Below are 24,552 nucleotides of genomic sequence, written 5' to 3'. Positions count from 1 at the left end.
AGGGAAAACCATCTTTCGAATCAGTGTCTAGATGGGTTAAGGTACAAATTCCATGAACCTGACAGTAATAATTGTTCTTTTTTGTTGATTAATAGAGGTCATCTTTTTCCTTCCACTCCCCCACTTCCCCACCCCCCAAATTCCTGCACTATTGGGACAGCAAAGGTGAGAGATAGTAGTCATCTTAAAGGGAAGCTGCTGTCAGAAATCCTTTGGATTTTTTGATCACATGTAGTAGAAGCCATAATGCCTTTTTTTCCTTCTACATCTCTGAAGACAAACGGCATACAGCAAAGAAAATAATTAGATTTCCTCTTTCTTTGTATTTACAGAAAAGTTGAGAGGAAAATGTCAAAAGCAGAGATATGATAATTAAAACTTTGGTTTCTGTTACTGTACTGTAGTATGTATGTGCACATAGAATTAAATTGCTTCACTTTATCTTGACATATTTAGCATTATTTGTGAAATGTGATACAATTAAGACTGTTTTTTTCAAGGACTTATTTATGTCTTTATAGTAACATGCTTCTGTAATACAATAATTTAGAATTCAGTTCCAAACAGTTTAAGAAAAGTTCTGTGAGATTCCTTGATTTTACTTGTATTTCTTGCAAACTTCCTTCTGAGTAATACCTTACAGTGGAGAATATAACAATTTTGTCTAACACAGATGAAGTTAAAGGGAGATACATTAAAATCCTGTCTGTTGAGAGGTGGCTTTTCCTCATTCATTGAATGCTGATCTGAGATGAAGTAGCTGCTGGGCAATTAAGGAAACATGCATGGCAGAGGAGACTCAAGCTTCTTGGTTTTTGAGCATAAAGAATAAGCAAATGCATTAAAGGCTGATAATGCTTCTTACTGAGAAGTGGTTTAATGGGGGATACTTAAAATATTTGAAATAGTTATTAGCAAATAGAGTTCTTATTTCTTTAACTCATAATTACAGGATCTTCTGTTGAGTTCTTTGTTTCCATTTGACATATATGTGTATTTGTAATAGGCTAAATCAATCTGGGGGGGGGGTTACAAAAAAAATTGATTTGCAATTGAAAAATTTAAGTGCTATTCCATGAAGTTTCTCAGCTATGATATTTGCATATCTCTTTTTGTTCATTTTGTCTTGCACTTCATTATAGAATCATTGCTACTTTCCCTATAGTGTGCCCATTGTTCAGGGCAAGAACTCTGTTAAATGTAAACATATCAAAAGTCTTAAGTGTCTGACTTTGAAATGGTTATGTTAATCGTAAAGCAAAGAATCTGGAAACAAATGTGACTACTGTTTATCTACATTTTATATCTTCCAGTTCTTTAGGCTGTTTTCTTAAATAAGCAAATAAATACTACTTACATGGAGAAAATACTCTTTTTAGAATGGTTCAAAACTAACCACAGTATGCAATATACCTAGCCTCCTACATTATTTGGCATCATATGTAATTGGTTGCCCCTTCCACAAACTGCAGCACCATCAACCCCAAAAGAGAGCTTGCAGTTATTTTTATTTGGCTTAGATTTAATGGCTCTGGATTTCTTTTAATTTTTTCCAACATAACACTGGATATAATATAGTTTCCTAATGAGAGCACACTATTCTGATGAATAGATGCAATTACTGCTGTTAGTGTTTCACCAATTTTGATTTTTCAGATAGAATTGGATGAGAAGCCTAATTTTGCAACTCTGGAGAACACAGTTATTTTCAAGTAATCTGAACTACAATTTTCTACAATTTTACATATAGCTCTAGAACAGCATTGGTATTGCACAGTACCATCTTCTTGTTTCCTTGACCAGCAAACAGAGTTTGGATGGTTACAAAAAAATCTTTCGGGTTCATAAGCTGTCTTGGTTGTTGAGTTAATAAAACGCGATTCTAAGACATGAATACACCAAAGCTGGAACTTGTGCTCTAACTTCCCGTTTTTCTCTTGCTTTTTCTTTCATCCTGTATGTGGCTTCATTTATTTATGGGGTTTTCCTTGCTGTTCTTTGGTTTCAGATGCGAGTGTCTCACTGGTTTATGTGGTTTCCCCATGTGTGAGGCAGGCTCCGTTCCCCAGATAGTCTCACGTGGAGATGGAACACCTGGCAAGTGCTGTGATGTCTTTGAATGTGTCAATGGTACGTGAAACCTTCTCTTGCACCTGGAGAGGAGGGTTTTATCTATCTCTGGAAAATGCTGGGCATTTGGTTAATTTTATGTTGTCAGGATCTAAGAGAAATAATTTTCTTGAGGTTCATTCAGTAAGAAGGAAGTTTAGGTGAAGTGGGAAACTGTCATTTGTAAGTTGTCATGCTTCTTCAATTTCTAAAAGACTTTCCCCTATGATTCAGGGAATTATAGTTTTAGCAAGACTTCCTAAATATATGTTTTTCATGTAGTCTTTTGCCAGTAGCAAACACTAGAGTCCTTCTAGAAGTGAAAGTCTTGTTAACCATAGCAACTGCTTGTTGCAGCACTGTAAGTGAAAGCAAGCTGTTTAGATTATGAGGTTCACTTTCAGAATCAATTGCAGATTAATTTTTAACACAAGTGTACAACCTTTAGAAATTTTAAGTCAGTGTAGGAATATATTTATTCTCATTCTTTGCTTCCCAATCTAAATGTTTAGAAAACGTTTAAAAAACTTCAATTTGTTATGCAAGTGACTATATTTCAGGACTGCTCTATTTTATATATAGCATATATATAGCATATATGCTATATAGGGTGAGTTGTGAAGAAACTTGATATTTGACAATGGTAAGGGGAAAAGTACTCTTTAAGCATTACATGCTCGGATAATTTCTGAGCATAAAAAATTACAAGTTGGTGCAATTTTATTAATTAATATTTATTCAGCAATATTTGATCTTGTTTAGTGGTACATGTATCATATGTTTGAAACAGCCATTATTTTACAATGGTCATTGGTTATGCATATAAACATGCAGAGAGAGAGAGAGAGAGAGAGAGACAGAGACAGAGATTTCCCCAGGAGAATGTTTGTGATATTTACACATAGCAATATTTTAAATACTGAAATGCTGAATCAAAAATACTAGTACATATAATGGGATATTGTATATAAAAATTAAGTTCTTTCATGTGAATAAAAGAATTTGTATCAGGAAGACTCACAGATTCTTTAGCTTTCAGACTAATACTTCCACTATTTGGGACAAAATTGTATAAATGTAACTTACCTTATTTTTGTTTATATACTACCTGTTATACTAAAGTAATACTCATCTTCCTTTGTTTCATATTTGTTTCATTCTGTTAAAATATTGTTTCTGAATCTGGTTTAACTGTGTGACACACCTCAGTGCAATGTTTGATTTAGGATTTGCTTTAGTAGTTTGAGCAAGAAATGGAAAACCAGTTTCTGATATGATGTCTTTGCTGTTGTGAAACAGTCTCAAAGGTACAAAGCACCTTGCCAATTGTTTCTCTTCAGTCTGCATATTATTTGTGGGTTCTGCTAACAAAATTTTTGCAGTATACATTATAGCAGGTGTGAGATGGAGCTGTTTAAATTGCCCACTTTTTTTTGTCCTTAGTCATCTTCATATTCTATTTCCAAGGAGTTATATTCATTTTTCCTTGGTAACAGTTTGGACTGTCTTAGCACTGTTGCCCTGTGCATCACTGCCTTATTGCTCACTGTAACTCACTCCAGAGATTCAAGCTGCTTTTGGGTCAGGATTCCTTTTTGCCTCTTTCACATTCCTAATCTTCACCTTAGTAGCCTATGAATACAGAATAAATTGGAAGAAAAAAAAAACAGAGTTTTTGAAAGGAAGTTGATGCCACAGGGGAAAGTAGAGAGGCCAGGTTGAAGAAAAATGAAGATTTGTAGATTTGTCTTGTATATATCCTTAAAAATCAGTATTAATATATTACAGATCAGTATCAAAATTATCTTTTAAGAAGTTCCTCTTAAAAAAAAATAATTCTGAGAAACCTGGCCAGAAAAGTTAAATACTTTTTTTAGAGAAGGACATTTGTCATTATGCAACTTCATGCTACAATCAGATTTTTAAAAAATAATGCTGTATGATGTAACTTTAAATTGCTTCAAGCAAACTTCCGGGTGCAGTTATTAATGATGCTTCACTTTGGAAAGAGGAAATAGTTACAAGCCTGAAGATGATAAATATTTTTAATAACAATCTGTGAACAACTGTGAAACTACTAATGAGTGTGTGACATTTGGATTGTGTGACAAATCATTGGTAAAGAGGACAAATGATCTGCATTGCTTTATAATTTGCGGGTTTTTTAGGGTGTTTAGGTGGTTCTTATTTCAGGGAGACAAACAAGTCCTCTAAAACCTCTAAATTCCTAGAAAACTAATTCTGACAAGAACTTCTAGATAAATGTCTAAGACAATGACAAACTGATAAATATGTGTGTGTGTAATAAATCCTTACCATTACTTTGGTCAGTTTACGATGAAGACAAGGGGGGGAATGTTTGTGAAACTGATAGCTGAATGTAATATCCAGTTCTGTTTTTAAAAGTATCTTGAAATACTAACAAGTGCAGAAGAGATACAGTCAATATCAGTAACAGATGGAGAAAATATCTTACAGTGATAGACTTAAATCAATTTCTTCACTTCATTAAAAAAAATTTCCATCAAAGGAAAAAGAGTTGAATCTGTAAGATCTAGGACATGCTGTTCTCAGCAGTGGGGGATGGCTGTTGGCACAAACTGCCACGAAGATGCTGAATTCCTTATCTTCATCCTTTCCATTTAGGATTAGATGCCTTTTAAAGAATGTGTTTTAATCAGATGCAAGTTAATGGGCTTATAGATGGTAAGTGGGGAAGTTGTGTAATCAGCATTCCCAGCAAGTTCAAATAGTTACTTCTGTGTTTGAAAACCTCGTGAAAAAGGCAAGAGGATGGAATAAAAAGGACATGTCCACACTCACATTAGTATAGTTTTCCTGCAATTATATCACCTATTGGATGTTAGAATTAAGTGATTCTTTTGGTGCTGGAGGGAGCAGTCAGGAAGGTTAGTAATCATCTTTACCTTAAAATAAAGGCATCCATTACAAATAAGTGTATGTAGACTGAAAAAACTCCAGTTTGTATATTTAGGTAACCCTAATAATGAATGTTAAAGCAGACCAGACTTCTGCAGTATTTATTGCAAGGACGTGCTAATGTGATAGATGCAGAGCTGCATATTCAGAGTATGGGGAGGCTGGCTTTGCTGCATAGGAAGAGCTCTCCTCTTGTAGAACAGCAGTGGCCAGTGTTGAGAGGACAGTTAATGGCAGCAAACTATGTGTCATGTAGAGACTCTGCAGTATGTTCTCTTTATTGTTTGTCAACAATTTTGGGACAGATCAGTTATTATTTCATGAATGTTTTTCCTGGATTTAATATAAAACTGATATAGAAGCTCCACGATACATCTGTAGTTTTTCTGTGATTATCTTTGTTACTGATATACACTGTCTCAAACTAGCATTTGGTTAGTCTGTCTTAGAAATGCATATTAATCTGTAGTGAGAGAAACTTCTGCAGTAATTACTCTTTTTGTAGATTGTGGAGTTATTGTTCCTGTTTGATTATAAATAACAACAGTAAGTCAATACATTAATCATTATTTTTCTGCTTCAGATTTATGTTATGTGTCCTTATGCTTCTCATCATGTGCAATCTGCTGTTTCTCGTGGTTTGTTCTATAATTATATAGACATAATTAACCACCAAAATATTTTGATTTAGTTGGGGATCGTTGTTAAGACCTACTGTCTGTGGCTGTTCAATCTTTGCATGGGTTGACCTTCTTTTTGGATTTTTTTAATCCAAAAAATTATTTAGAAAGTGCTAAGAACAAGTTTCTTATTGGTTACAGGAAAAAACTACGCTACAGAAGTCTGATGCTCCTAATAGTTCTGTGTGACATTTTAATCATCATGAGTGTATGCAGATATCAGAATATTTTACATAAAACTGTTATACTAACTAACATAAATTTATGCTTTTAAAAGCACTGCTGCATTTAAAAGATTTCATTATTACAATTAATGCACAGGTCTTACTGTCATTAGAATGTGGTTCTTGTCCCAAAGGTCAGTCAATTTTAAAGCCAATTTTAAGGCATACATTGATTCCTTCATTTTGAAGGGAAACATTTTTGTAAATAAAATCATTCTATGTTGTTAAATGTTAATAGGAATCAAACCAAAGTTTCCTTTCAACACAGTAAAGTTCCTTGTCATGATTTATCTAGGATGAGTGTTTGAGCCATCCCAGAGTATACCCTGCCTGGTCTTTGGATGTCAAAATGATAGCTCAGACAACAATGATGCCTACAGCATTATTATTTGGTTCTGCTTCTTTTTCCTTGTCTGAAGAAACATGTTTACTCTTTAATTTGTAAATTAAACCTTACAACTCTCTGGAATTGTTAGCAAACACTGGTTTAAAATGCAATAGTGATATGATTTTGTCATTCATCTGTGCTTAGAAGGTAGCTGGCTGGCTGTTTCTCCTAATCTTACATTCTTGATGACCCTCAGAGCAAACCACAGTTTGTGCGTGCAACAGAATTTTAGCCTGAAGGAGACAGAAGCATGAATTGCTAAATTTAAATCTCTGGCTACCATAAAATAGTGTAACTAGAGGTATAGCTAACTATATACATCACTTCTTGTTGCATATGGGAATCAGAGGTCAGCATAGTGGTGTTCAGCAGTGAAGTTTTAGGGAAGAGCTACACACATAGTCAAATGTGCTCATTTTTGAGAAGTGTGAAGTAGATATAGAGGAAATAAAGCAACATGGGAAATTTATAGCAAATAATTTCATCTTAATATATGAAACTGAAAAATGAGAGTTTGCCTGCTCTGTGGTTCTAGGGCCTTGTAGCAGAGCACACGTTTGGGGGAAAGTGAGAGTGAATATTGCTTTGTTTAAAGGCAGGTTATTCCAATTGCCATGAAGTTTCCCCACTTGCATTTGCCTGAAAACTACTTTCCATTTAAAGAATACTAGATAGTATATAATATGTATTTGGGGAAAATTGAATGAGAGATTCCCAAGATGCAGTCTTACACAAAATCCTTCATTTTACAGAAGCTAATTCAAGGATTCTTCTGATCCACCCGAAATATATTGCTCACCAGGACTTTTATCTTCTAATCCTGGTATGCTGCTTTTCCTTGGGGGGCAGCTTGTAAAGAAAAAAAATGATTCAGCACTAAATTATGAGCATCAGCAAGTGAATCTAAAGAGATTGAAAGTTGCAAGTGCAGTAGAGTACAACTGTTTGGAAACAAGAGAGTATCCAAACTTGCCTGTTCTCTAATTAGGTATTGATGCCTGAGTCTCTTCAATGTAAGTTGCAGTAAAGCACATGCTGACTGTGAGCTCTGCCTTAGAAATGTGAGAGAGCAATTACCAAGCGTCCTGGAGCTGCTGCCTTCTGTCAGTCAGGCCTTTCACTTCTTAATAAGTTTCCTTAAAAACAACTGCTACTTTAAAAGGATTGTTGAATGCTTTGTGAAATATGTGTGTGCGAGTAGTCCTCATCAATGTGTCCACATGGTTCAAGGCCAAGGGGACCAGTCTGCTTTCTGCCATAGCCATTTGTGAACTGTGATTTTAGAGTCCAGCTGTGCTAAGAATGGCTGTGGAGCCCCCCTTCAAATCCCTTTTCCCTAGAGGGTAAGATGTGGACTTTTGTTGCCCTATCCACTGAAAATGAAGACTATCTGATGCATGCATGAAAATACCTGGCATTGATCCTGGGAAGAATGGATCACACCTTTCCCCAGGACTTAAGACTTTGACCCTTTCTATACTGCTGTTTCAGGCTGCACTGATGATGACATGGTAGTACAGAAGTGATCTCCTATGTCAGTAAGATCATTCACTTGACATAACACATAATACGCATTTTATAACTTGTGATACTTTTTTTCCCTCATGTGAGAAGATAAACTGACACTGACATAAAGGAGACATTTCTCTTTTCTCTGTGCCCTGTGGCTTTTTTCACACTCGCATCTCTATACAGAGTATTGCACTGGAGAAGAGATTAAAAACCCTCTTTAATCACGCTTTTTGTCACCTGTTGGTGCACTTACTCCTCACAACAGTTGCAGATCCATTATTAATCTAAAAGGAAATTCCTAAAAGAAAATAAGAATGACCTGTTTCTAAAGGGAGCATCAAAGAATACTGAAGGGATTTGATGGGAAATATAGAGTCAGCAAGGAATTCACTGAAGAAGGAAGAATGGAGTCCAAATGAATCACCTCACAGACACCATCCAATTACCACAGAGTTCCCGTTGTTTACTGCATTAATTCTGACAGTCTTTATATTGCACTTTCATTAAACTTAAAATTTTATGTGTGCTCTTAAGAAAAAAGGATTTGACCATGATTAAGAGAGTCTGACTGAGAGCAGAGAGCTGAACATAGTCCTAATACTGATTAAACAGTACTGCATATTTCTCTTTGGCTATCCAAACCCACAGATTTTTGTGGTAGACTTTAAATAGACAACTGCTTAAAAAGTAAGATGCAAAATGCAGCTTGTGAGGAACAAAAGATTACAAATTGTTTTGTACATAATAAAAGGCAGATTAATATTAAAGGAAGATAATCTGATACCAAAGAGGTAGAGGGATTTACCTCTACATGGGCTGAGATTTTGGTTTTGGGGTTTATTGTTTTTAATTCAGTCAGAAAATTTGAAAGGTATTTGAAAATTATGGCTAAACACCAGACACAGTAGTATGAGAATTTGGTCTAGTATAGTGAAAAGGCAGGTCAGTCTGCCAGACCAAGTCAAATGTTACAGATCCTCTGAATCTGTATTATACTCGCTGTAGTCAAATTGGGAACAGTATGTGAAACAGTGCAAATCGTTGCCAGTTACTTTTAAAACAGGAGGCAAAAGGAAAATGTTGAAAACTGAAAAGCAGTCAATCCAAACCTCCTGATAAAAATTATTCAATCTGTAGATGCATATAAATAAATACAATGTAAATAAATATATCACGAGGGGTAGCAATTGTCAGGACCACAGCTGGATGTGAAACCAAACTCAAAGCTCCACAGGGGTTCACTATGAGTGGGAGGGTTGCTCAGTGGGAAGTAGAGACTGAGTTTTAAATAACAAAGTTATTTTTTTAAATAAAAAAGGACAAAATCTAACTCCTTTTGTTCATACCGAATAATGAAAACCAAGATGCTAAATAGATTTTGTGAACTGATGATATGTCATATACAAAGAATATTAGATGTCAAATGATATAGTTCTGTTTGGTTGTAAAAGTTATAAAGAAAAAAATAAAGTAAAAACTTCTAGTATTTACTTTGATGAAGTAGTAATGTTTTTTGCCAAAGTGAATTGTCTTGGTAAGCTAATATCTTCAGTAATGTTCTGGCTCAGATATTTCTAGGTACTTAAACTTGGGCAAAGTTGCCAACACTTTGGCGACAAGGTTAGAATTCAGTATTTTTCTCAGAGCATGGGAGAAATGGTTAGACCTGTTATAACACCAAACCACAGCCTTGTGTTACAACTTTGGAGATTTTTTTTCCCCTACAATTTTTAACTTTTCTCATGCACTAGAGGCCGATCACAGATGTACTGACAATGAATGATGGGCTATGCCAGTACCTTACAGTGGTACTGAGACTGTTTCAGATGCCTGTGCCCTGTTCATGTGCCTAGGGCTAAACTGATTGCAACATTTATTTTCTCTTGTGATGGACTGACAGAGACCACTGGGATTTAAAGACATTCCTCTGTTATGAAGAATATGCCTTGCTTCCAAGAATTGTTTGGCAATTTCATCAAGAAAATCTGTCACTGTTTGGGGGTTTTGGAGCACAGCCACCACCCTTTGTGGCCCCAGCTCCTCCTTTGGCTGTCGTGGTGTTTTCCTGTGGTAGGACTGTAACCTACTGAAGGATGTTAAAAAGTAGCAATGCTTAGTTTCCAGAAGGAGTAGAGACAAAAGGGGGATAGTGCCACAGGATAGCCTTGAGGAAAGCCACAGAAACTCAAAAGCATGACCTGATGAAGAAAAGTTAAATTGCATGCATTTTATGTGTAAGAGAGGATGAAGGCAGGGACACCCTGAGGTGTCTTAAGGATGAGTCCTCTTAGCAAGAAATTTGTACATTGGAGGACAGAAAAAAAACAGAAAAAAACATGAGACCTTGAAGATGGGAAATGTAATGAAACTTGGGAAACTTCCTTTCTGTTTGTTTGCTGTTTCTGTCTAACCTGAATTACCCCTTCTGTGATTTTTGCATAGTTACAGTAGTTAAAACTGTGGAATTGTTTAATAGGTAGACTGCAGTTTCTCCATTACTGGTGATCTTAAAGAAAATGGGATATATCAGGTAGAGCTGAATCTGGGTTTCCTCAGCATCCCAAGTATCTTTTAACAGCTTTTACGGACTGCGAGTGCCACAAAATAGTAATTCATTCCTTTAAACTGTGTAAGTATGTATAAATGTATGCATAAATAATTGCATTGATTTACAAATAATAGTTATGGGTTTGTTTGTTTCTGGTTTCTCTGTTTCTGGATGATCTTTTTAGAAGATGCAGGACCAAAGGACTTTCAGAACGGTCCTGTAATCTTGTTAATAGGGCAGTAGCCAGTTCAACCTGAAGAGTAAGAACCCAAATAGTTTTTTTCTATCTAGCTTGTTTTTATATGCTTGCAAGAAAGCAACAGCATACAGTGTGGTGTCCTATAACATTGTTATGGGCCAATTCCAGTGAAACATATCCTTCCCTTTTTTAAACTATCAACGCAGCTTTTTTAAAAATGGAAAGCTTCTCTGAGTTTTGTTTATATGGACACAGGATTCAAGTTTATCAGTTTCCTCCCCTTTCATTTAATAGAAAGTTCACAGCACTTGCCCTAGTTCCTTCCAAGACTGATACAAATACTTGTCTTTGCTAAAGAAACATCTGAAGTGCTAGAATCATGAACCTTTTAATCGTTTAAACAACAGAAAATTGTTTTGAATCTTGCTGCTGCTTCAGGAGAGCTGGAATTTCTGATATTACAAAAGAAAATGCGCATACTTGCCTACAGGCTGATGCCTGAAGCATCTTATGTGTAACCACATGCAAATTGTTGCCTTGCAAAGAGTGGCTTCCCAAACTTGAATGTATTTCTAAGCTATTCCATTACTCTAATCAAAGAAAATCGTAAGTATTAGAAAACTAAAAAAACTCAATAACAGAAGTTTTTTGCTTTGGACTAGTTTAGCCAATAGAACTGTATTTCATTAGATTTAAATGTAGAAGTTATAATACCTTAGAAAACTAATTTGATAAAACAGATTGTGTCCATTTGCCATTCACATTGGTGATAGAGGTCTTGAGAAGTAATCACAGTTTGTGTAGTGTGAGACTATGGGGTTTACTGCAACCCTTACATTTAGGGCTCTCAGTCCCAATAAAAAAAGGCTGGATCAATCTTGATCTGGCTTATCTGAGAGCTAGCAGACACTGAATTTATGTTCACGAATCCATAGTCTGTGTCTCATGCCCACTGCTTTGTTGTAGTAGTCTGCATCAGAAACAGGATTTGGAGTCTCAGATATGTTTAAGTGTTTTGTGCTATGAAGTTTGGTCGATTTGAATTACTTTGTGATGCAGTGAAGCTTGAAGAATCCTACATGTAGTTTTCTCCTTATTAGCAAAACAATGCATTCATGGTTACTGGCCTCTAGGAAAAGATGCATTTATTTAATGTTAGCTTTATGTTCTTTCATTCCTTTGTGACTGTCATACACAGATCAATAAGGCATTAAAATTGGCACTTTAAAAAAAAACAGGGTACTGAGAGAATCTTTCAGCATATTGTGGTGGAAGAAATGCATCATTATAATTTCATTGTGTGCTGCTCACTCTTTCATTAGGCTTCCACTTGGAGTATCTAAAGCTAGAGATTTTTGTTTAGTGCTTGTTCTGGCTTGATTCAGTTTCAAGACTGGCGTCTCGTATATACTTACATATTACTTTAGTTCTAACCAAAGAAATCCTTGTCTCATAGCTGGACATATCAGCTTAGGTTTATAGTTCAGTATAAATGTATAAGCTACCATAAACCTGGATGGTAAAAATAGTGAAATTCTATGGTGGTTTTCATTGTAGGACTAAAACATACTGTTTCCGTTCAGGATTTGCAGTTACTTGCTTAGTTGTGTTTGGATATTTAAAAATGAATGATAATTCATTGAAGATGATGTTTCTACTTCTAACAAGGCATGAATTCATATCTACTGTTCGGGGTGGAGGGAAACAATAAAAATCTGGAAAGCTGCAATCAAAACATTGAAGCTAGAAGCAAATGGATTAAAGGCCTTATGAGTTGTGTTGGCACTTTTTCCTTTTTGAGAAGGTTTTTAAACTAACAGCTTGAGCTACATAAACTTGAAATATTTCTCAAGTGTTTGTTTATGCGAATTGCTTTCTAATGAGGTCATAGATGTTTTCCCGGACACAGTGGTATTTCCTCTTCTTACTCTTATTTTTTATGCTGCTTTCTACATTATGCCTTGAAGACAAACAGACATATAAAAATCAAACATTGCTCAAGATACTTCCAAGTTTCAACTCTAATGCTTTATGATCATATCAAATCATAGCTTCTGAAAAAAATACATTGGTTAACTAGGCAGTGCTTTACTTGAGGTGGCTGTTTTCAGGTATCTTGGGCTAGTGTCATAGGAGGCCAAAAAGCTTATTCTGAAGTGGGGAAGAGGGAGGAGGCTTAAGTCATTGAATAATATAATGATGATACTGTGAAGTCATGATTTCCTTAATGACTAATGTGGAGTCTTATAGTTGAACATAAATTCAGAGTATTTTTTCTACAGTGTCTTGAGTCACAATGATTCAGCCCTGGGCCATGGAGCTACACGACATTGTGTGTGGGGGGAATCAGTTGAGCTGGTTGAACAGAGTGCAGTTTGAAGTTCATATGTATGGGGTAACTGCAAGGTCATAAGCCCTAACAAGACCTTATGATATATTCATGATGATCTGCTTCATAATCCAGAACCAAACCTCTTCAGTATAAAAAAATAATAATCATGAAAAAAGTTGATTAAATCTGCAAACTGTTTCATTGGTTTAGGGAGCATCTTTTTTTTCCCCTTTCATTTTTTTTTAATATTAACCAAGTAAATAGACAATGTCCTTCGCAAAATACTTCAGAATTTTTAGAGGCTCTTAGTTTCTAACAAAGTTTGGATTTAATTATATGTCAAGGCTCTGCTGTAGATAGAAGCACACAAGAAATAGCTGTGTTATGTTTTTGAAACACTAAAGTGATCACATAAATATTACTACAATTCAGAAGTATAACTGTGAGCTGGCTATTACAGCTCCAGATTGTTTGAAGTGTTCAGTTCTGCATAACAGATCATGCAGTCACAAAATGTTTGTTGGAGTTTTTAACCTATTGATTGGACAACTTTAGTGCAATTTATCCACCTGAGTACCAAGTCCTGCAGAAAGGAAGATTACACTTAAGACACATCAGAAACTGTCTTCTTAAAACAGAAAAATCTATTGTTTCATGTGCTGAATTTTGAAGTAGCTTCATGCTCATCCAGAATGAGAAATATTTAACACCTGTGAAGAAATACCAGTGCTGTAACCTTCCTTTAGGATTTTTTTAAAATTTAGACTTTTAATTGTAGATAATTGCTCTGAAAGTAATTTTGAATAGCATTTTATTTTATTCCGTTGTTGAAACACGATAAAATATACCATGTTCCTAAAAATAAAATAAAATAAGATTGTAGTTAAGTTTAAAAAATGAAAGAAAAATCAACTGTCTCTTTTATATCTGTTCTTCTCAGTAGCAACATGAGCTTAACTATTTCCCATTTAACAATATCTGTAAAATACTGTTTTCTTTCTTTCAGAAGTGAAGCCAACTTGCATATTTAACAGCATGGAATATTATGATGGGGACATGTTTCGGATGGATGCTTGTCGATTTTGTCGATGCCAAGGCGGAGTCTCTATTTGCTTCTCTGCCCAGTGTGGTGAGCTACACTGCGACAGGTACTATGTGCCGGAAGGGGAGTGCTGCCCAGTGTGTGAAGGTACAGTATCTTTTTAATGCTGTTTGCATTTAATTCTGCTGCTTTTTTTTATTTGCCTGTTCAACGGAAATGAACAAACAAGGGCTTTTGTTCTTCTGAGGCTTGTAGATTCCTCCTTAATTCAATTTATTTCTACATTTGTACTGTGCCTGAGTGTGCTGTTTTGTTCTTTGCAGCGCTTCTCTGACATTGACGCTCTGCCTTTTCTATACAGAGCTGTTTGGCTTTCCCTTCTGCATCAGAACCTCCTTAAATATGATCAAGTGTGCAGGGATTCTGCGGGGGCCTTCTTCATAGAGGATATAAAAAGCTGTTTCTAACTTCTGCACTGGACATTTAGACAGGCATCTCCATAGCAGCAGTTGTGGCCCTAAGACACAGTTCCATTGCTTTGCAACCTGCTTCTTTTTGTGTTCAACTAGAGCAATACATACTCCTTCTCTGCTCTACAATTATATATATATACCTCCTTTGCCCTGCTGAGAACCTCCTCCTCTGCTTGCTAGGCCTGCAGTCCTCCTAAAAAGGTCTCTTTATGAAATTTCATGTTGACCCTCTTGCTTATACTAGAAAATATTGGAGGCATCTTCTGCCAGAACACAACCAAGATTCCAGCAAACTGGCAGGGACTAGCACTCTACACCTGGATCACGCCCCAGGGGGGATCAGGCTTTGACCACTGTATAGTCAAAAGACCTGTGAAGCACTCCTACTCCCTTTGTTTAGATGTGCATTTAGGGATAGATTCTCAATAAGTGAAATCAACTGGAAATCTCAAATTCTCCTCCTCAGATAAGAGAAATCTAATAATTAAAAAAGAAAGCTCTGATCGCTTTCTTAGTAATGTTGACACCTAAATTGACAAGGTAAGTCTTCTAGATAGGCAGAATAAATACCTAACAGCCCACCCATTCATGCTTTTCTAGTTGTTGAAGAGGTGGCATTCTTTTCTACCTGCTTTTCTTCAGTGGATTATTTCATGACTGGTTTTCAAGGTGATTCATTGTTTCCTACTAATGTTACTTGATGATAGAAATATAAAGAATATAAAGCTTTCTTCTTTTCTGTAGGAATTCTAAAACAGTAATGGTAGAGTTGATGTGAGTTGTGTAGTACAGGCATAAGCCCTTCTTGCCTTAACTCCTGGAGGAATTCTTTCTCAAAGTCCTGTAGGATATATCAGCATTAGGATATGTAATTTGCTGGACTCAATTTATACCTTTAAACACGACTGACCTTTTAAGGATACCAGGAACTTTGTGGTTTGAGTCACATAGAAGACAATTGCAAATAGCACAAGTCTTATATGGCTTTTCTGTGCTTTCTCTGTATTCCTCTGTCAATCACAATCCTGTATATAAGTTGAAGGATAAAATTCACTTCATTTGTTTGTTTATGATTTGATTTTTGGCTAAGTCAAAATAGTTATTTACAGATGTAAGGTAATCCTAAAACATGAAAGGTGCAAAGTTAAGAGCTTAGGAAACATTTTAATTTTTAAGTGCCTTATTTTCACAAACACATGATTCTTGGTTTAACCCATTTTACTGGAATTGTGAATATCACTACAGTTCAGGGTAGAAGTTGTGAGCAGTTTCAATATTCAGTATTTCAATCCAAATATTCAATGTCATAAAGTGGCTTATAATAAGACAACAGTTACTTAGCACCACTACGTGTTTTTCCTACACTCAAAATGCATTGCCTTCCTTCCAGAGGGGAGTGATGAAACTTCTTAGATAGGATGTCTTATTTCTCCCAAGTCCTTTAAACTTAACACTCTTGAAAAATTAACTTATAGGCAAATCACTTGTGCTTATTTGATGTCCGCTAAAAAATGTTTTCAGTTGTATCTATTGCTTTTATTATATTGGATTTGCTTTAATATGTAATTTTTATTATTGCTTGCTTTGCAAATTTGACCTACTTACCGTACATTCTCAGATACTTAATTTTTGAGCCTGACAGTTTTATTTTTATTAGCCACCATGATAAGTTGTATATATTCACATAATGTATATATTCTTTTTACTATTAATATTAGCGTAACTTATCAAGTTTCTGGAGTAATACTATTTCTGAAGAGTAAAAGCTGCTTTTACTTCAAGTCATGGGTTTGCATATACAGGGTTGCATTATTTATTTATGTGAAACTTGATGAGAAATGTAACGTAAAGTATGTTCCATAAAATTATGTTATTTAAATACCAAAATCTTCATTTGATTTCTAGCAGATAAGTGGGTCTTGTGGCTTTCAGGGGAAAAAACTTCAACTGAAATGAAACTGAAAACTGAGCCAGATCATCTGTTCAGAAAAACTAGTATATCTCCAAAACTGTGATGAGATGTAGCTTAAGGCAATCTTCTTGCTCTAGCAAGAAATGTGCCAAAGGTCTCATCTTTGCTCATTGTATAAAGTAGTGATATAGTGCTGACACGAGTCATTCCAATGGTTCATTTAGATGTTTTCAGTTTCCTTCAGAAAGCTGGAACAAAAAAGAAATCAATAGATCTAAGATCCATTTTGTTCTGAAAAACAAAATCAGAAAATCAAAACATTAAGCCTCATTCTCTTACAATTCCTCTCATTCCAGACCCACTTTATCCAGTAAATAACCCTGCTGGCTGCTATGCCAATGGTCAGATCCAAGCTCACGGAGACCGCTGGCGAGAGGACGACTGTACCTTCTGCCAGTGCATCAATGGAGATCCACACTGTGTTGCCACGGCCTGTGGACAGAGCTGCCTAAATCCTGTTAAAGTCCCCGGGGAGTGCTGCCCAGTGTGTGAAGGTAAGATTGGTATTTCCTCTTATTTTGCTTTCCTCTGTCATGACTGCTGCTTATGTGGTAATTCTTGGTTTACTTGAAAATTTTGGAGGATTGAAGTAGCTGGTACAGCATTGCCTGGTGACTGAATAAACTACTGAGGACAAAAAACATCAACATGGTTTAACTATACCTGTATGTGGCAATCCTGATACTCTTTTGGCCCAGAAGGGTATAGTAAGAGATGGTTTAAGATCAACATTATTCACCGATGTTGCTCTTAGCTTTTCTTAAATCATATTAATAAATGTAGGAGAAGTTAGAAGATCAGAAATGTTCATCAGTTGGTATTACTGTTAACTGGATTATTCCTGGTTTCTTCTTCATCAATGTCATTTAGTTGCAACTAAAAATCTTTTTGCACACTATAGTTTGATATTGGGCATAAATATTTCAATTAAACTTACAAAAGGTGTTGGTATCTGGGAGATAGACTAATTTTTGAAGTTTAAAATTGTATTTTCATTCATTTGTGGAAATACCTGCATATGGTATAAATCACTGAGATTTAACTTAACCGTATGGTAAAATGCTTGCCCAACCTGACAATGGAAATGTGAAGACTTGCAAACTGAGACAAAAAAATATTTTAAATTATATACATAAATGTACATTTAGAATTGCATTTTATGGAGGAGTAGTTCATCAGGAAAAAGACCAGGTTACTAAATTTAGAATTGTTTAATCTAGACCTGTTGTCAGAGCCATCTTCGCAATATACAGACACTTGTGGGTGCTCAGTGAGCTGCCATTAAGATTTGTCTGTTTTCTCTCTGATAGAAGAAAATCATTTTTGTGTATCTGCATGTGTCTCAGGGCCCTTCTTGGTTTGCAGTATCCATCCAAGTAAGTTCACTGAAATACTTACTTTTTAGGATAAATTTGAGGAGCATAAGAGTTTTTTACAGGTACTCCTTAATTCCAAAATTCACATCACAAGGTATGAAGAAGGTGTCTGATAATGTGTAAAAGCTACCAGTGAATTGTAGGGAGTTGCTACTTGCACTGAATTAATTTTACTATGAAGAAGCAGGTTAAGTGCCTTTAATCCCCAGTGATCACCTCATGATGGATATCACAGAGTTATTTGCTGTCACCACTCATTATTTAGGTATCTGTGAGTGACCTTGGGAAGGTAGTACAGAGAGAGAGAGAGAGAGAGAGACTGATGGACGTATTTTCAATATGTTAGTATGTTCAGAGGATTTTTTTTTTCCTCTGGTGAAGGAAGGATAGGCAAATGTCTCTGATTTCCTGTTCCAGACTAGAGAAACTGGATTAGAGATAACTGAATTAAATGCTTATATATATTGAACTGAGTTAATTAAGAAGAACTGTGGGCAGCAAACAGGGTAGAATGTAGGCTTCCATCATTCATTATTGAAGGTCGCAATATAAACAAGCTGGTGCTTCTTTAACATACCACACTAATGCCTCTGCAGTGCTTTGAGGACTCAAGTTACCTCCTCTGGACTAGGTTAGGTAATTCTGTGCAATAACATGTATTTTGTTTTAGAACAAGATGCAGCTAGCAACTGTTTTAAGTCCATGAAAGTTTTGTAATTGTTAAGGGTGTAGGGTGTGGTGTGAAATTATACTTATTATAGAAATAGACGAAGACTAACAGAATAGCACAATAGAATCAATATTTAAATGAGGTCCTTGTGTCATTTTAATTATATTTTATCCAAAAATAGTCTGGCTTCTTATTTGTTTGTCATGTTAGCTGTTGTATGATATATTCTTAATTGTAGTCGTCTGGTTTTGAGTGTGTGTTCTGGAAGACAATAACAATGAATGGTATTTTGAACAACTATCCTAAATTTTAAGCTTAAAAACATCACATTTGAATTGGTCTTTCTTTGATAACACATACTGCCAAATAATCAGTGGGTAATGAAATTACGTAAATGGTGAAACTAACAATTGGTGGAAGTACTTTTAGTTGTTGCCAGGAGGAGATTTAAGTGTATTTGGGTACCAGTGGTCAGAGAATATCTTAAAATGCTTGAATCCTCTCCGCTTTCTTCCCTTCCCTCTCCTACAGCAAAGTAATATAACAAAACCAGATTATTTTGCTCCATTACTGCAAGTTATTTAATTCCAGGAATCCAGATTTGGGATTATTTCAAGGATGAAAAATCTGGACTGTTAAAACTTATCAGTGAGTTCAGATGCTAGCACCCAAGATTTTAAAAAAATTGAGTTTGCAAGAAGCAGTTTTGGATGACTTTGTCAGAAATTATTCAGCATCTGAGACTTATCTTGCAATAATAGTAAATAAAAAAATCCCTGAGAAATGAACCATCAAGGGTACCAGTAAACTTCTTGAAGTTATATTTTGGGGCATCAAATGAGTTGAAGGCTGCTATGCCTTGTGATCAGCAGCCTAAATAAAAATATTTAGATATATGAGAGCAAGGTTTAACCGGACTAGACGTTTGAGACCTGTGTGTCTTTCTGAATCTGTTAACATTTTTCTTTGAAAGCATGCATTAAGAAAATTCCAGAACATTAGGAAAAAATCACGTGTTAAAGGTTGGCTGTCTGCGTTTAACATTAAGACTGTGTATTTTAAAATTATTTTTGAAAAAATAAATGTTTGAGCTGACGGCAGCAGAGACTTGTATATTAGTTATTGACTTCTGGCCCACCCCCAAGGTCAGATAGCATCATGTGTCTTAAGCCTTAAATCTGAGATTAGTAGTGTTTCTACTTGGAGTTTAATGCATGGGATAGGAAATAAGTACTGTCTGCCTTCATTGCAATACAGGTATTGCTTGCTAACCTAGTAGGCAAGGGACTTCTTTAGATTTCTGTTCTCTGGTTTTCTCCTTATAGAAGGGCTGAACTGGGAGAAGTATGCCATGGCAAGACAAACCTTAAAAACATTGCTTCCTTCACACATCTTACTATCCCAAATTTAAGTTATATCATTTTAATGACAACCTGGTCCCATTTAAAATGCTATTTTGTTTCTACCATCACTGATATCTGATGCATGGATTGGTGCTCCTTCCCCTTTTAAATCAGTTTTTCACTCTTCTTCCTGAGCATTGATTCTGTTGATGATACAGAAGTTCTGCTGCTGGTACTCACTGTGTTGTTGCAACCTAAAAGGTTGTTGCAAAGAAAAAGATTGGACAAGAAAGAGCGGAATTGGATTACAAGAGGAAAGATGTGCTTTAGAAAGCAGAAAGTTGTTGAGGAAAACAAAATTCCTCCTGTGGCATGTTGGGACTAAGGTTGTCTTTTTGATGTGTTTAGGGCATGGCAGTTGAATTTTCAGCCTCAGTGAAACAAGATTTGCTCAGGAAATTGCTTACATAACTGAAAGCAGTTATGGTAAATCACGTGTAGCTTTCAGTGTTTATGCAAGTGATGGCTGTGGCTCACCAATATATAGCTCAATATAAAGCTGCTTTTCTTTTTTTTCTTTTTTTTTTAACTAAACACCAAAGTGATCAAAACCCTTTTGGCAAGATATCTTGTTACAATATATCACTTCTTGCCAGTTATGTGATGCAGCAATGACCACCAATAAAAGCCCAATGTATCAGGCAGGGAACTGGCTGCTTTAAGGTGACTGTTTCCACAGGGAGAGAGGCAGAAAGGAAGGGTCACAGGAAAAGCACGAAGCTGGAGACAGAGGCACAGTGACACAGTTTGGTGAGGAGAGGAAGACGTTCATCATTGGCCTGTCCCCAGACCCAAGCTCTTCAGCTGATACAGCTTTTCAAGCCAGGCACTTGTGGGAACTGGGAAAATCAGACCTGTCCCATTCTGTGGATCCAGCACAAACAATTAGTTTTAAACTTCTGATGGATGCTTCTATATAGCTTCTATAGCTGCTGTAATGATACTGGTCCTTTGGGATTTGCCTTTGTTTGTTTAGTCTATTATCTATTTAGTTTGTTTTCTCTTTCTTTGTTTTCTAGACAGTCTTCATTAAGAACCAAGGCTTAGGTAATCAGACTGGCCCTCTGTGCTTTCCCGTGGTTTTAGAGCTAGTGGCTTCTAGCAGCACAAGGAAGTCTCAAAGAGAACACATTTCTACACATTAATGAAAACAGACAGCTAGGTAGAGAGGAGAAAGTGGTTTTTCAAGTGTCAAAAGGGACTGCAAAATTTTACTATCTGCTCACACTTCTTTTGGCTTAGAGGTTCTTCACAGTGGCTGGTCTGGGTTCCTGTTCTGTTGGAGCTAACCAGATCCATTGGCAATCAGGTGCAGTTAGTATTGCTACTTACAGAGTTACTTGTTTCTCTGCTGGCCTAACAACTCTTTTCTTTCCAAATAATATTACTGTGGTTTAAACAGCAATTCCATTTTTAATGAACTTTATTATAAAAAAGGAGAATAAAACATTAGAATATATAATAGCATATAAATAAATAATAGTAAAGAAGCTACAGTGATAGAAATAACCAGGTTTCCCACAGACCATCTACAAATTGGAATAATAGCTGTGTTCACAGCAAGTAAATATTGGGTAAGATAGTATGAAAATACCTAATTTTTTCCCTTTTTTTTTTTTTTGTTTGTTTTTTGTTTTGTTTTGTTTTTTTAAACAAGGTAATAAATACAAGTGTTCAGTGCTGGCATTGATGCCAAAAACGCCCCTTAGGAAAGTTTATGGTTGCTTCTGTTCCCTTGCATCTCCCAGAGGCTCAGGCTATTCATAGGGAAAGCTGATACACAGTAATTGGTTATCTCGCAGTATGTCCTTCTGCATGAGAGCCCTCAGGTACAGGTGGCAGGGTGCCAGCATAAACCATGAATGAGAAATTAAGTGTTAAACAAAATCCCCTCAGAGGATTTTTCGTGAATAAGGCCCACATTACTTTGCTGTCATTATGGTTGACACTTATCTTCACAAAAAGAAATTAACATTTTCATCAATAAAGGGCTGCAAACTCTAGCTGAGTTGTAATTCAGTTCAGTTCCTTCAGCGTGTCTAGCACTTCATTAAGTAAAAACAGGGAGCAGAGTCCAGTGAAAAGAAACTTGATTCATTCAGGATGAAGTCAGTGGTAGTGAGGAGTGTTCACCGACATGGAGTTTGGGCCCAGGGTTCTCCTTAAAGCATGAAATATAAGTTATTGTTCAGCAGCAGTGCTGTAGCTCTCAACCAGTCTTTTCATCAATGTCAATTAGGGGATGCAAACGGCAAGCTATAGAGAATTGGGCTTACTTTTGCCAGCTCATGATTTAGTATAGTGATTCTAGACAAGGCAGCTGAGCCTGTTGAACCACACCATCCAGAGTATAATGAAACCTACTGCCAATGAAAGTCAATGAAATTCAGGAAGACTGTACTGCTATGAAATAACATTTTCATGGGTTTCAGTGATTCATTGTTGAGTTCAGTGGAAGACTGCTGAAAGGATAAATAGCCAAAGAGTCTTAATGAATATATACATCAGTGCAGCTAATAAGGATGTCTCACTTATAAAGAACCTCATGAATCCTCTAATTCTTTTCAATGCCTGTAGCATTCATAGATTTGCCCCAGATGTACACTAAGTTAGTGTTTGCTGTTATCTTCACCTAGTAACTATAACTGAATGGCCTTTTTAATGTATTCAGGCATTTCTTGATAGGCTTAATTGATTCTGGTATGACAAAGGTAATTATACCTTAGTCTCACTCCACCTAAAATTGTAAAAAAAAAAAAATTCTTATTAGAATTGAAATACATTTGAAGAGTATATAAGCCTGTTAAACTGAAAACCAGAAGAATTAATTACAACAGACAAAAGGTTTTAACTTCACATCTTGAGAGTAGAAAGTATGTATTTTGATTGCATCACTGCAAGAAAGACAGCTACACACTCCCATGCACCATTGGTTCATAGGAAGCTTCTTCACATGGCAGCAGTAAAAAGTCTTTGATTATAATAGTTACTTTGAAGGAGAAATACATATTTTAGTAGTTTCAGGTTTGACAGTATGAATAAAATTTGAGACAAAAGGCTGCCAAACTGAACTATGTGCTAGGAAGTATTAACGAATATGTTTTTGGAGTTATTTGTGACATTAGAAAATTGTATCATCTTAAGTCCTTGCATACATTTTATAAGTTGTTATGTGACGCTGAATTGTTGAACCCTGAGAGTTAACACAGATAGCTAAATGCTGGGAAAAAATTTCCTGCAAGGCATTAGGTATTTCAAACCCAGGAAGGAAATTCTTCGGCACAGGACTCAGGACTGATATTTTTCATGTAATGAACTGGAGGGGTGGGGAAGGCTGGAATGCAAACTATGAGGACGGAAAACATTTAGTCACTCTTGGAATGATATGAATGTTTTTACAGGAAGCTTAAGTAAACACACATGCTGCTGCTTAGTAGGCTGCAGTTAACTTTTTTGGACAGTAGACAAAATTCAAACAAGTATGCAGACTCAAATGAAAGGCTGTTGAGCAGCACACCCTTCAGGACCATTTTTTAACCAGTTATCACTTAAAGCATTAGGTAAAAAGCTAGACTACTGTTCAGTTACTTTTTTTTTTCTTTTACTTTTTTTATGGTAAATGCTTGAACACACTGATGCTGTATTTCTTTAAGTCAGTTAGTGCTGGTTCCATAGGTTCAAAACATCTTAATTCTTTTAAAGGTAGTCTGTGTTATAAAATACTACAGAAGAGGGAGCTATTTCACTTTCCCCAAACATGAGCATGTTCTTTATTATTCATGTTGGAGGTCTTTCTGTTTCTTTTTTTCTGTTCTCCTTGTTTAGAACATGATTTTGATTCATTTTTTCTCCCCCTCCCCATCGAAAAGGTTTTTATTTAATGCTCCAAATGAGATGTTCAACATCTTAAAATCCTATTCTGTTACACTTATTCAGGAGAAATGTTGGGCAGCAGAAAAAACGTAGAATACAATAGTTACTTAAAACCAATTTTGTAAAACCATGGAGTAGGTATTTCCCTCACATGGTATTACTGCAAGAAACAAAACCTGTCTGGAGTTAATATACTACATTCCAAATGAAATGAAGAGAAGAGATTGTCTTTCATGTAATAATAATAATGAAAATACCTTGTCAAGAGGTGAAGCATGGGTAATGTATTAACTTAAAAGATTAAATAACAAAAAAATGAGACTGATTAAAGGGGGTTATGGCTGTCACTAAATGACACTTCACAGAGAACTGCTGTAATAAACACCTGGAAGAAATTTTGCTTCCTGAATAAAAGCTAGTTTTTAAATCATGAAGTAGATTTCAAAAAGATGGTGTTAGGCAAACGTGTACTTTATATTGCAGGAGGAAGGTGATCAGTACTTGGCAAAAGCATACAGAAATCATCAGAAATTGAAATGTTTGTCTTTGGATTTCATTTCCTTGATTAGGATCTATCAAGGATATTGCTGCTTTCGCTGGAAATGTCCTCTGTTTATATGAAAGTAAAATTCATGGAGTCATGCAAGTTAGAAAGGACCGCCAGAGATTTTCTAGTACTATCTCCTGCTCAGAGCAGGTCTAGTGACACAAACTAAAACTGAACGCTTGGTGCTCTCATAATATATGTGGCTTTGCAGTAGAGCAGTTAAGTGTAATCCCTCTTCGTTTTCTGGTACGCATTCGATGGCCA

At 35.9% G+C, this 24,552-nt stretch overlaps 1 protein-coding gene across 1 annotated transcript in view; it reads left to right on the top strand.

Annotated features, from left to right (window-relative positions):
* CRIM1 (cysteine rich transmembrane BMP regulator 1) overlaps positions 1 to 24,552 on the top strand; it is a 72,577-nt gene that overhangs the window by 6,805 nt on the left and 41,220 nt on the right. Inside the window, exons 2-4 of the mRNA XM_029965043.1 lie at positions 2,009 to 2,130; positions 13,939 to 14,121; positions 16,716 to 16,913. Coding sequence (XP_029820903.1) covers positions 2,043 to 2,130; positions 13,939 to 14,121; positions 16,716 to 16,913 — 469 coding nt within the window. The 5' untranslated portion in view covers positions 2,009 to 2,042. The remainder of the gene's footprint in view (positions 1 to 2,008; positions 2,131 to 13,938; positions 14,122 to 16,715; positions 16,914 to 24,552) is intronic.

This window comes from Manacus vitellinus, unplaced genomic scaffold, assembly GCF_001715985.3.
Source record: "Manacus vitellinus isolate BGI_N305 unplaced genomic scaffold, ASM171598v3 scaffold_8_pilon, whole genome shotgun sequence".
NCBI classification, from domain to species: domain Eukaryota; kingdom Metazoa; phylum Chordata; class Aves; order Passeriformes; family Pipridae; genus Manacus; species Manacus vitellinus.
This window is presented reverse-complemented; position numbering and strand designations above follow the sequence as displayed.